The sequence below is a fragment of the Salvelinus fontinalis genome, chromosome 17 (genome assembly GCF_029448725.1).
Source record: "Salvelinus fontinalis isolate EN_2023a chromosome 17, ASM2944872v1, whole genome shotgun sequence".
Taxonomy (NCBI): Eukaryota; Metazoa; Chordata; class Actinopteri; order Salmoniformes; family Salmonidae; genus Salvelinus; species Salvelinus fontinalis.
In genome coordinates this window covers 44,322,416-44,334,477 of record NC_074681.1, presented here as the reverse complement: position 1 = coordinate 44,334,477, position 12,062 = coordinate 44,322,416, and the positions used below count along the sequence as shown (strand labels likewise).

The following is a 12,062-nucleotide window of genomic DNA, read 5'->3' as shown; positions in this document are numbered from 1 at the left end:
GGATAGATGGCAGTATTCTCGCAAAACGCGAATCACCACATTTCACTATGGCAAGGTGACTGGGGATATGGCAGAATACTAACAGTGTATTCCCTCTGCAAGGCAATCAAACAGGCAAAACGTCAGTATAGAGACAAAGTGGAGTCGCAATTCAAAGGCTCAGAAACGAGACGTATGTGGCAGGGTCTACAGACAATCACGGACAACAAAAGGAACACCAGCCACGTCGCGGACACCGACTTCTTGCTTCCAGGCAAGCTAAGCACCTTCTTTGCCCGCTTTGAGGATAACACAGTGCCGCCGACGCGGCCAAGGACTGTGGGCTCTCCTTCTCTGTGGCCGACGTGAGTAAGACATTTAAGTGTGTTAACCCTAGCCGCGTTCTCAGAGCATGCGCAGACCAGCTGGCTGGTGTGTTTACGGCGATGTTCAATCTCTCCCTATCCCAGTCTGCTGTACCAACATGCTTCAAGATGGCCACGATTGTTCCTGTACCCAAGAAAGCAAAGGTAACTGAACTAAATGACTATCTGTCACTACTGTCATCATGAAGTGCATTGAGAGACTAGTCAAGGATCATATCACCTCTACCTTAGCGGTCACCCTAGACCCACTTCAATTTGCTTACCACCCCAATAGATCCACAGACGATGCAATCGCCATCGCACTGCAGACTGCCCTATCCCATCTGGACAAGAGAAATACCTATGTTCATTGACTATAGCTCAGCATTCAGCACCATAGTAGCCTCCAAGCTCATCATTAAGCTTGAGGCTCTGGGTCTGAATCCCGCCCTGTGCAACTGGATTTTGGACTTCCTGATGGGCCGCCACCAGGTGGTGAAGGTAGGAAACAACGCGTCCACTTCGCTGATCCTCAACACTGGGGCCCCTCAAGGGTGCGTGTTCTGCCCCCTCCTGTACTCCCCGTTCACCCATGACTGCGTGGCCAAGCATCCCTCCAACTGAATCATCAAGTTTGCAGATGACACAACAGTATTAGGCTTGATTACGGACAATAACGAGACAGGGTACAGGGAAGATGTGAGGGCTCTGGGAGTGTGGTGCCAGGAAAATAACCTCTCACTCAATGTCAACAAAACAAAGGAGATGATTGTAGACTTCAGGAAACAGCAGAGGAAGCACCCCCCTATCCACATCGATGGGACCGCAGTGGAGAAGGGAGAAAGCTTCAAGTTCCTCGGTGTACACATCACTGACAAACTGAAATGGTCCACCCACACAGACAGTGTAGTGAAGAAGTTGCAACAGCACCTCTTCAACCTCAGGAGGCTGAAGAAATTTGGCTTGGCACCTAAAACCCCCACAAACCTTTACAGATGCACAATTGAGAGCATCCTGTCGGGCTGTATCCCCGCCTGGTACGGAAGCTGCACCGCCCGCAATCGCAGGGCTCTCCAGAGTTTGCCCAACGCATTACCGGGGGCAAACTACCTGCCCTGCAGGACACCTACAGCACCCGATGTCACAGGAAGGACAAAAAGATTATCAAGGACAACAACCACCCAAGCCACTGCCTGTTCACCCCGCTATCATCCAGAATGTGAGGTCAGTACAGGTCCATCAAAGCTGGGAAACAAGAGACTGAAAAACAGCTTCTATCTCAAGGTCATCAGACTGTTAAATAGCCATCACCAGCACATTAGAGGCTCCTGCCTATATACATAGACTTGAAATCACTGGCCACTTGAATAAATGAAACACTAGTCTCTTTGATAATGTTTACATATTTTGCATTACTCATTTCATACGTATATACTGTATTCTATTCTATTGTATCTTAGTCTATGCTGCTCTGACATTGCTCCTCCATATATTTATATATTCTTAATTCCATTACTTTACTTAGATTTGTGTGTATGTTGTGAAACTTTTAGATATTACTTGTTAGATATTACTGCACTGTCAGAGCTAGAAACACAAGCATTTCGCTACACCCGCGATAACATCTACTAAACACGTGCATGTGACCAATAACATTTGATATGTACAAAATAAGTTACAAACCATACGAAAAAACAAAGAAAATAGCACAGTTGGTTAGGAGCCCGTAAAACGGCAGCCATCCCCTCCGGCGTCATTATATCACTTTGAATAAGATTCTAACTTTGAACAACTCTCATATACCCATTGTTTTTGTCAAAATTGCTCCAGCTCAGTACATTTGGTTGGGAGTCATTGATGGACAGCAATATTCAAACCTTGTTTCTCATTTTAAAGCAGATTTAAGTCAGAACTGAGACTGGACCATTCAGGAACACTCAACACCTTTTGGAAAGCCATTCTGGTGTGTCTTTGGGATTAACATTTGATGACATCAAATGTAATCGCTCTTTAGATTTCAATTTAAAACAGCACACTGTGAAGAATGTGCAAGGGGTGTGTAGACATTCACTAGGCACGGTAAATCAAATGCTTTGGGTAATACAATTTACGGTGCTGTTCAATGTCGACCCGGTTCATTTCAGTCAACTCAAAATGTAACCCCAACTCTGCTTACCTTGTCTGGAGGTATTTGATTCTACAGAGCATGTCTAGGTGGCCGGCAGAGTACTGCTCGATCACATCCTTGACATCATAAGGTCTCAAAGTCTCCTTAAACTTCTTCTTGTTCAAGAGGAACTTCATAATCCTGTAGAATAGAGTATAACTGAATTACTTAATTTTTCCAGAGGGAACTTCATTCATCCTGTGAGACAGCGTCCAAATTGGGTTAGGTGCAGCTTGCCTTTTGACAAATCAGAACAAGTAAAAAAGTACCATAAATACCATACAAATTGGATGAAGTGAATTACCTCCTCAAATGTTTTAAGGCAATTAGAACCAGAAATTGTGAGGAAAGCAAATCATTAATAATTAACTAAGTCCAATCAGAACATGTGAAATGGTTAACAATATTTTATAAGGACACCTGTAAATCAAAATCAAAGGCAGGCCTCAAAAACCACAATACAGAACAAAAAAACTAATTCTAACCTGCTTTGTAATAGAGAGCCGGGACAAAAATAACATGGGGTGAAAGTAACGGCCATTTTCTCAGATAAAACAGAAGCTAAAATGACATAGTGAAGTCAGCACGTTCCTAACGTGGAGGACGACCTCCTTGCAAAAAGACAGCCCAATCAGACCATGTTTTGCTGAGTTATCAACAAAAAGTGATTGAGAGATTTTTCATTTTTTTTTAAATGAACCCGGAAGTGTTTTTCGGTTGTAGAGTTGTGTTTAGTTGTTTAAGATTCCAAACATGTCAACTAGTGACTAAATGGCAGCATAGGTTTCAAGTATCATGCTATTTGGATGTTAGCCTAGGAGAAGTTACAGGAGAGATGGGTGGGACGAAAGTAACACACGATAACCTGGAATAAAATAAAATGAACGTTTACGCACAGGTCATTGTCTCCTCTAGTTCATATTCCTTTTATAAATGTTAGCAAAAATATCAACAAGTGACTGAATGTTTGAAAATTATATATGACATTCGAATTATGCCTTAATCAATTGACTTGATGGATCATCTTCTCACAAGCTTTTATCGAGAGGTTAGTGGCTAGAAATATGATTCTGGGGGTCAATTACCTTATGCTAAGACATGGAAATGTGATAAGCATGATGAGTTTTCTGTTCGTGAAGAGAATTAAGATGTTTATTCTTTCAAGACACGAGCAGCGCGCATGACAAGGACAGCTGGAGCACAGCTGATTGGTTGGGCTAAGCATTAATAGTCACTGAAAATGGTGCACTTCTCACCTGCTGTTATTTCAGTCCCAAGGCTGTGTTAATCCCGCCCCACCGGCGGGTACAAAAGTATTGCTGCGGTAGTTATGTTCTCGTTCAATTTAATTTAAACTCAATGACCCTAGAAATTAAATTACAGTTGCTAATGTTAGTGGACACACAGTTGAAGTCGGAAGTTTACATACACTTAGGTTGGAGTCATTAAAACTTGTTTTTCAACCACTCCACAAATGTCTTGTTAACAAACTATAGTTTTTGCAAGTCGGTTAGGACATCTACTTTGTGCATGACACAAGTAATTTTTCCAACAATTGTTTACAGACAGATTATTTCACTTATAATTCACTGTATCACAATTCCAGTGGGTCAGAAGAATACATATACTAAGTTGACTGCGCTTTTAATCAGCTTGGAAAATTCCTGAAAATGAAGTCATGGCTTTAGAAGCTTCTGATAGGCTAATTGACATAATTTGAGTCAATTGGAGTTGTACCTGTGGATGTATTTCAAGGGCTACAGTCATGGCCAAAAGTTTTGAGAATGACACAAATATTAATTTTCCACATAGTTTGCTGCCTCAGTTTGTATGATGGCAATTTGCATATACTCCAGAATGTTATGAAGAGTGATCAGATGAATTGCAATTAATTGCACAAGCCCTCTTTGCCATGCAAATGAACTGAATCCCCAAAAAAACATTTCCACTGCATTTCAGCCCTGCCACAAAAGGACCAGCTGACATCATGTCAGTGATTCTCTCATTAACACAGTTGTGAGTGTTGACGAGGACAAGGCTGGAGATCACTCTGTCATGCTGACTGAGTTCGAATAACAGACTGGAAGCTTCAAAAGGAGGGTGATGCTTTGAATCATTGTTCTTCCTCTGTCAACATGGTTACCTGCAAGGAACCACGTGCAGTCATCATTTCTTTGCACACAAAGGGCTTCACAGGCAAGAATATTGCTGCCAATAAGATTGCATCTAAATCAACCATTTATCGGATCATCAAGAACTTCAAGGAGAGCGGTTCAAATGTTGTGAAGAAGGCTTCAGGGCGCCCAAGAAAGTCCAGCAAGCGCCAGGACCGTCTCCTAAAGTTGATTCAGCTGCGGGATCGGGGCACCACCAGTACAGAGCTTGCTCAGGAATGGCAGCAGGCAGGTGTGAGTGCATCTGCACGCACAGTGAGGCGAAGACTTTTGGAGGATGGCTTGGTGTCAAGAAGGGCAGCAAAGAAGTGACTTCTCTCCAGGAAAAACATCAGGGACAGACTAATATTCTGCAAAAGGTACAGGGATTAGACTGCTGAGGACTGGGGTAAAGTCATTTTCTCTGATGAATCCCCTTTCCGATTGTTTGGGGCATCCGGAAAAAAGCTTGTCCGGAGAAGACAAGGTGAGCGCTATCATCAGTCCTGTGTCATGCCAACTGTAAAGCATCCTGAGACCATTCATGTGTGGGGTTGCTTCTCAGCCAAGGGAGTGGGTTCACTCACAATTAGACCTAAGAACACAGCCATGAATAAAGAATGGTGCCAACACATCCTCCGAGAGCAACTTCTCCCAACCATCCAGGAACAGTTTGGTGACGAGCAATGCCTTTTCCAGCATGATGGAGCACCTTGCCATAAGGGTAACGTGATAACTAAGTGGCTCGAGGAACAAAACATCGATATTTTGGGTCCATGGCCAGGAAACTCCCCAGACAGTAATCCTATTGAGAACTTGTGGTCAATCCTCAAGAGGCGGGTGGACAAACAAAACCCCACAAATTCTGACAAACTCCAAGCATTGATTATGCAAGAATGGGCTGCCATCAGTCAGGATGTGGCCCAGAAGTTAATTGACAGCAGGCCAGGGCGGATTGCAGAGGTCTTGAAAAAGAAAGGTCAACACTGCAAATATTGACTCTTTGCATCAACTTCATGTAATTGCCAATAAAAGCCTTTGACACTCATGAAGTGCTTGTAATTATACTTCAGTATTCCATCGTAACACCTGCCAAAAATATCTAAAGACACTGAAGCAGCAAACTTTGTGAAAATATATATCTGTGTCATTCTCAAAATGTTTGGCCATGACTGTACCTTCAAACTCCGTGCCTCTTTGCTTGACATCATGGGAAAATCAAAAGAAATCAGCCAAGACCTCAGAAAAACATTGTAGACCTCCACAAGTCTGGTTCTACATTGGGAGCAATTTCCAAATGGCTGAAGGTACCACGTTCAACTGTACAAACAATAGTATGCAAGTATAAACACCATGGGACCACACAGCCATCATACCACTCAGGAAGGAGACGCGTTCTGTCTCCTAGAGATGAACGTACTTTGGTGTGAAAAGTGCAAATCAATCCCAGAACAACAGCAAAGGACCTTGTGAAGATGCTGGAGGAAACAGGTACAAAAGTTTCTATATCCACAGTAAAACAAGTCCTATATCGAAATAACCTGAAACGCCGCTCAGCAAGGACGAAGCCACTGCTCCAAAACCATTATAAAAAAGCCAGACTACGGTTTGCAACTGCACATGGGGACAAAGATTGTACTTTTTTTGAGAAATGTCCTCTGGTCTGATGAAACAAAAATACGACTGTTTGGCCATAATGACCATCCTTATGTTTGGAGGAAAAAGGAGGAGGCTTGCAAGCCGAAGAACACCATCCCAACCGTGAAGCACGGGGGTGGCAGCATCATGTTGTGGGGGTGCTTTGCTGCAGGAGGGCCTGATGCACTTCACAAAATAGATGGCTTCATGAGGATGGACAATTATGTGGATATATTGAAGCAACATCTCAAGACATCAGTCAGGAAGTTTAAGCTTAGTTGCAAATGGCTCTTCCAAATGGACAATGACCTCAAGCATATTCAAAAGTGGTGGCAAAATGGCTTAAGGACAACAAAGTCAAGGTATTGGAGTGGCCATCACAAAGCCATGACCTCAATCCCATAGAAAATTTGTGGGCAGAACTGAAAAAGCATGTGCGAGCAAGGAGGCCTACAAACCTGACTCAGTTACACCAGCTCTGTCAGGAGGAATGGGCCAAAATTCACCCAACTTATTGTGGGAAGCTTGTGGAAGGCTGCCCGAAATGTTTGACCCAAGTTAAACAATTTAAAGGCAATGCTACCAAATATTAATTGAGTGTATGTAAACTTCTGACCGACTGTGAATGTGATGAAAGAAATAAAAGCTGAAATAAATCATTCTATCTACTATTATTCTGACATTTCACATTCTTAAAATAAAGTGGTGATCCTAACTGACCTAAGACGGGGATTTTTTACTCTGATTAAATGTCAAGAATTGTGAAAAACTGAGTTTAAATGTATTTGGCTAAATTGTATGTAAACTTCCAACTTCAACTGTATATACGTTGTTGGTCATAAAATATGGTCTCTCTAGCTCTATCGATCTCCGAGTAATTTGGAAAGCAATCCAGTTTCTGGAGCAATTCAGTTTCTAGTGACTTGAATTCAACACCTTTCCCATAGTTTTATGGTGCACACGCTCACTTAAAAAAAAAAAAATGAAACCCAACAGAACTTGCACATCCCATTAAAAACCCTATTCACCCACAGATAATGGTGTGGAAGGAAACAGACCAGTGGTGGCATGTCCATTAGGACATCCGGGGCACTTAAGCTCTTGTGATTGGTATTTTTTTTATTTTTATAAAGTGAATAATTTCACACTTTACTATACAAGCACATGTCACTGTCATGTTTGTTATGGGGAAGGGATGTAACATTAAAACTAAAAGAGAAACAGGTTATGATGCACTTTCCAGCACGGATGCAGAGTTATTACAGACACAATACAGTCACTGTTACCAGGTAACAAACATATGCTGGCTGGGGTGTCAGGAAAGGATTGGGGAAGAAACAACATGGTAACTACTAATGGTAATAACTAACTAATTACCTAGTGAATTCATAGTTATTACCATCTGATTACCCGGTTATTACCGAGCTGGAATGTAGAGGTAAAACGCTAAGGCCAGGATTAAAACAAACTCATGATGATCTCATGAATTCAGTCCTTGTATCCAGAGCTCTGTCTATGAATATAATAGAGGTTACACTTCTCAGGTCCCATCCCTCAGTTCATAGAGAGCAAAGTGGTTGGATCTAAAGTATGTAATATGTACATGGAGGTTCTATCTCTTCCATAGATTTTTAGCTAGCTGTGGCTAAATTTAGCTCAAGTTGTAGTGGCTGTTAATCATCATGGATTACAGTTTCTCCTGGCCATAGATTACTTTCAGGGTGTCGAACCATCTAACATTAAATTGTTGAATACGGAACTTCCCCTTTAAACTTCTATTACCTGACTGCCCTGATGACCAGCTTTAGCGTGGGGATCATCTCCTCCAGGAGGATGTCTGCAGGAAAGCCCCTCTCCTCAGGGTCCTGCAGGGCTCCAGCATCTGTGGGAACAACGACTGTCCCTACTTACAAACTACATGTTATAAAGGCTTTATATAGAATATATCAAGTCTTCATGAGACCTAGATAGATGTTTCACTAATCTTCTATAAGCCTATGTCACACTTTACCCAGTTCCTTGGGCGAAACAAAATAGGTCATAACTCCCAGATTACCATATACGGCAACGACAGATTATTTTACGGGATTATTTCAGATGGTCACAGTTGTGTTGATAGACAGCAGGGTTGGTGTCATTTTAATGTCAATTCAGGAAGTAAACTGAAATTACAGTTGAGGAAATGTGGATTGGAATTGGCTGAATTTGACTGTTGTTATACCATCAGAGCTCTGCCGCATGGTGTAGGCCTTCATCCGGAAGGCTGTGCGAAACCGCTCCCGGTTACTGAAGCCGCCGGGTTTGGGGTCCTTGGAAGGACTCTCTTCAATGTCCGGGTTCCCCGGCATCAGCACCCTGCCCCTCACTACTGCTGTCGACTGTCGCGCATTAGGCATGCGACAACGCTCCAGCAAACTCAGCTTTTGACTGAGACGAGAGAGAGGGGAGAGGAAAGGATTTTTCCTAAGAGTAACTTGAATTTATTCAATTACACAGATGATAATAACAGTAATGACAATATGGTAATAAACACTGAAACAAGGCAGACAATCAAGCTACTGTGAATCAATTTCTCTAAAATAGAGGTCAATTCAGGATCTTCTCTGTGGACACGCATGACGATACCACTGCCTCGACAGAAAACCCGATAATTTGGTTTCTATTTTGTTTGGGCTGTCTGCCTTGGACTGGGGACGGATTCAACGTAACAGTGCTTCAGTACTGAGGTATAAACGAAGACTCAAAGACCGCAGTAGGAGAAACACATTGAACGGGTCAGTAAGAAACAAGAGATCACCTCTCCTTTTTGCTTATTGACCGTTAGTTGTGGATCGGGGCACTTTTGTTTCTCATATGACCGAAAACTGATTTGATATCCACCTGACCTTTTAAATTACATGGAAACACTATCTCTCCTCCATCTCGCTCTTCCCCTCACTCTCTTGTCTGTCTCTCTCCCCCTCCCTGTCTCAGACTTGGCAGAGGTGCCTGGGCTGGCCTTTGGGGTGGCTGCCAGGGAGCATTTAGGGGCAGTAATTCAATCCTGAGTGGTGAACATGGATTAGCAGCGCGGGGGGCGGCAAGCCAGGAGCAGAACGCATCCTCTTCTAGTCTTGTAACGAGTGCCTATCGAGACAAAAAAAAAAATCTAAAAGCATTGGATTGGTGGAGGCCTGGGATACAGTGAATTTCTACCATATAATTTCCTTTTGAAGTGAACAAGTGCACAATTTGGGAGGAAGCAGAGGTAATTGGGATATAGCCAATGTTTAGAAAAGTGGTTGTTGTCAAAATAACATCCAATTAAATGTAGGGTAATGAATATCCATGAATGAAAGGACTACTGAAAGGTGGTAGTACAGCAGGAACATAAGAGGGCCTTGGGCCTTCTTGTCTTTCCAAGGACAGTGTATTTCAACTCTCCTCCTCACGTAGCCCCACACAGCACAGGTAAACCGGATTCAACTTCTCAACTAATCATCAAGGCCTTGATTGATGATTTTGTGGGGCTAAAACACTCAAGGAGTTGAGAAACACTGGCATAGGACATGCTACAGTGAACGTCAACCTGGGACCGATTATACCTGGTTCTAACACGCACCTTTGAACTGATCTTGACCACATTCTGATTGTATTCACATTTTTAAGCCCTGTTTATAACTGGTGCTAACATGCACCCTTTGTCCTGATCTTGTCTACATTCAGAACATTTTTACAAGTTTGACAATTCTTATTTTTTTTTATTATTCTTATTTTTTTAAACCCTTATTTAACTAGGCAAGTCAGGCAAGTCAGTTAAGAACAAATTCTTATTTACAATGACGGCCTACCCCGGCCAAACCCGGACTACGCTGGGCCAATTGTGCGCCGCCCTACGGGACTCCCAATCACGGCCGATCTCCCGGACCACCTCCAAAGGTAGGCATTGTGTCTGGATATTAATCAAGTTTAAACAGATCTGGATGGTCAAACCACTTAAATAACCCTTATAACAGCTTCTAAAAGCATCGACAGGTAGCACCATTGACTTACGACTTTGAAAAACGACTTCCTGAATGGATTTTTCTCAGGTTTTCGCCTGCCAAATCAGTTCTGTTATACTCACAGACACTATTGTAACAGTTTTGGAAACTTTAGAGTGTGTTCTATCCAAATCTACCAGTTCTATGCATATCATATCTTCTGGGCCCGAGATGCAGGCAGTTTAATTTGGGCATGCTTTTCATCCAAAATTCCAAATGCTGCCCCCTACCCTAGAGAAGTTAAAGAAGAAGACGTGTGTGAGAGAAAGTCATAGAACACATATTTATAATGGCCATTAGCCACTACTCTAGTTGGCAGATTCATATGAGTTGTGAATTAATTGAGGAAGTTATTTGAAGAAGGGGTATTCTGGGACCCTCGTTAGTCTTATGAGCTAATGAAAATGCCATGAGAGATTGTTATACCAGTGACTTTCCATGTTCGTGACTATACATGATCTATCAGTAGAAGAGATCAGTCATTGGTGACCTACCTTGCTATGCCCTCCAAATTATCCTTCCTTTGGACACAGAAAGAAAATACAGTAAATGAACGCAGTTTTAAGAACTTAAAATGCATGCCACCACTCAATATAACATGACATGGACACTAAGGACAGTAGTTTTGCACAACCTCCAACATCTCAATCTCTATCTTCGTCCCGTACCAGAGAATACCAGTGAAAAACAGGACTAGGCCTATAGATCAATAAGTAAAACTGTATGAAAAAATTTAGAGACTATGTTTACATTTCAGATCATGTAGGATCACGTTACAAGAGGAAGCTAAGGTAGAGTCTTAGCAATAAAACTATATTAATAATGCTGTTAGGCTCTATGAGGCAGTAAACACGAGATTAGATGCTAATTCAGTCATCAACTAGCTATTATGACAACTGTTATTTCTAATGACAATATTATTTAAGTCCTATAACACATTTCACTTCATGTATATTTTGACCAAGAAAACAAAATCAGTGAGGCAATAGACAGACAGACAGACAGTTAAAAAAGGACCAAATGACATCTGTGTTACCTCACAGATTGTTATCCTGTTTGGTTGCAGGAATCCAGTTTTCCATGGAAACCAATGTCTCCAACTCAGGGTAATGTAAATCATGCAAACTAAAAAACAAAACAAATAAAGTTGAACAAATCATATGGTGAGGTTACAAATGCACAAATTAATTGATAAATCATTAAGAAACTCACACTGTACATGTTGGATTGACAACATGAATGCAACACTTGATCAAACAAAAACACATTGTAGCCTGCCATAGAAAAAAGTTTCACGTACATATGTAGGATCTTAATTTGATCACCCTGTTACAGGAGAACTTGTCATGTATTTGAGGTTTAAAAAGGTTTGTTTGTAATTTCCACTTTGAAATGCCAGACTTGATTTTCTAAATATATCAACCCGTAAAAAAATTCACATAAAAATGCAAATATCCTGTTGCTGCAGGATTATTTTCCTGCTCTAGCAAACTGGCTCAATTTAAGACCCTACATATGTATCAGAAATGTACGCAAGTACTTGCCTGAAACAGGGTAAAGAGATGACCGTTTCGTAGAATCTCCATGTGGAAATAAGGTCCTCTCTGATTGGATTGGTGGCATAGTATCGCCAGGCAGACTGCACACGAAAGAAAACAATACACATTTTGTAAGGAAAGTCACCTTACAGTTTTTACAGTTTGTGTGTGTACCAGTTGCCAATTAAACCCCCATGCAG

At 41.8% G+C, this 12,062-nt stretch overlaps 1 protein-coding gene across 1 annotated transcript in view; it reads right to left on the bottom strand.

Moving 5' to 3' along the window:
• Positions 1 to 12,062, bottom strand: part of kcnq3 (potassium voltage-gated channel, KQT-like subfamily, member 3) — a 110,501-nt gene that overhangs the window by 14,063 nt on the left and 84,376 nt on the right. The window contains exons 9-13 of the mRNA XM_055867570.1: positions 11,865 to 11,963; positions 10,819 to 10,841; positions 8,524 to 8,729; positions 8,085 to 8,184; positions 2,521 to 2,652 (exon numbers count right to left, since the gene is read on the bottom strand). Of these exons, the coding sequence (XP_055723545.1) occupies positions 2,521 to 2,652; positions 8,085 to 8,184; positions 8,524 to 8,729; positions 10,819 to 10,841; positions 11,865 to 11,963 (560 nt within the window). The remainder of the gene's footprint in view (positions 1 to 2,520; positions 2,653 to 8,084; positions 8,185 to 8,523; positions 8,730 to 10,818; positions 10,842 to 11,864; positions 11,964 to 12,062) is intronic.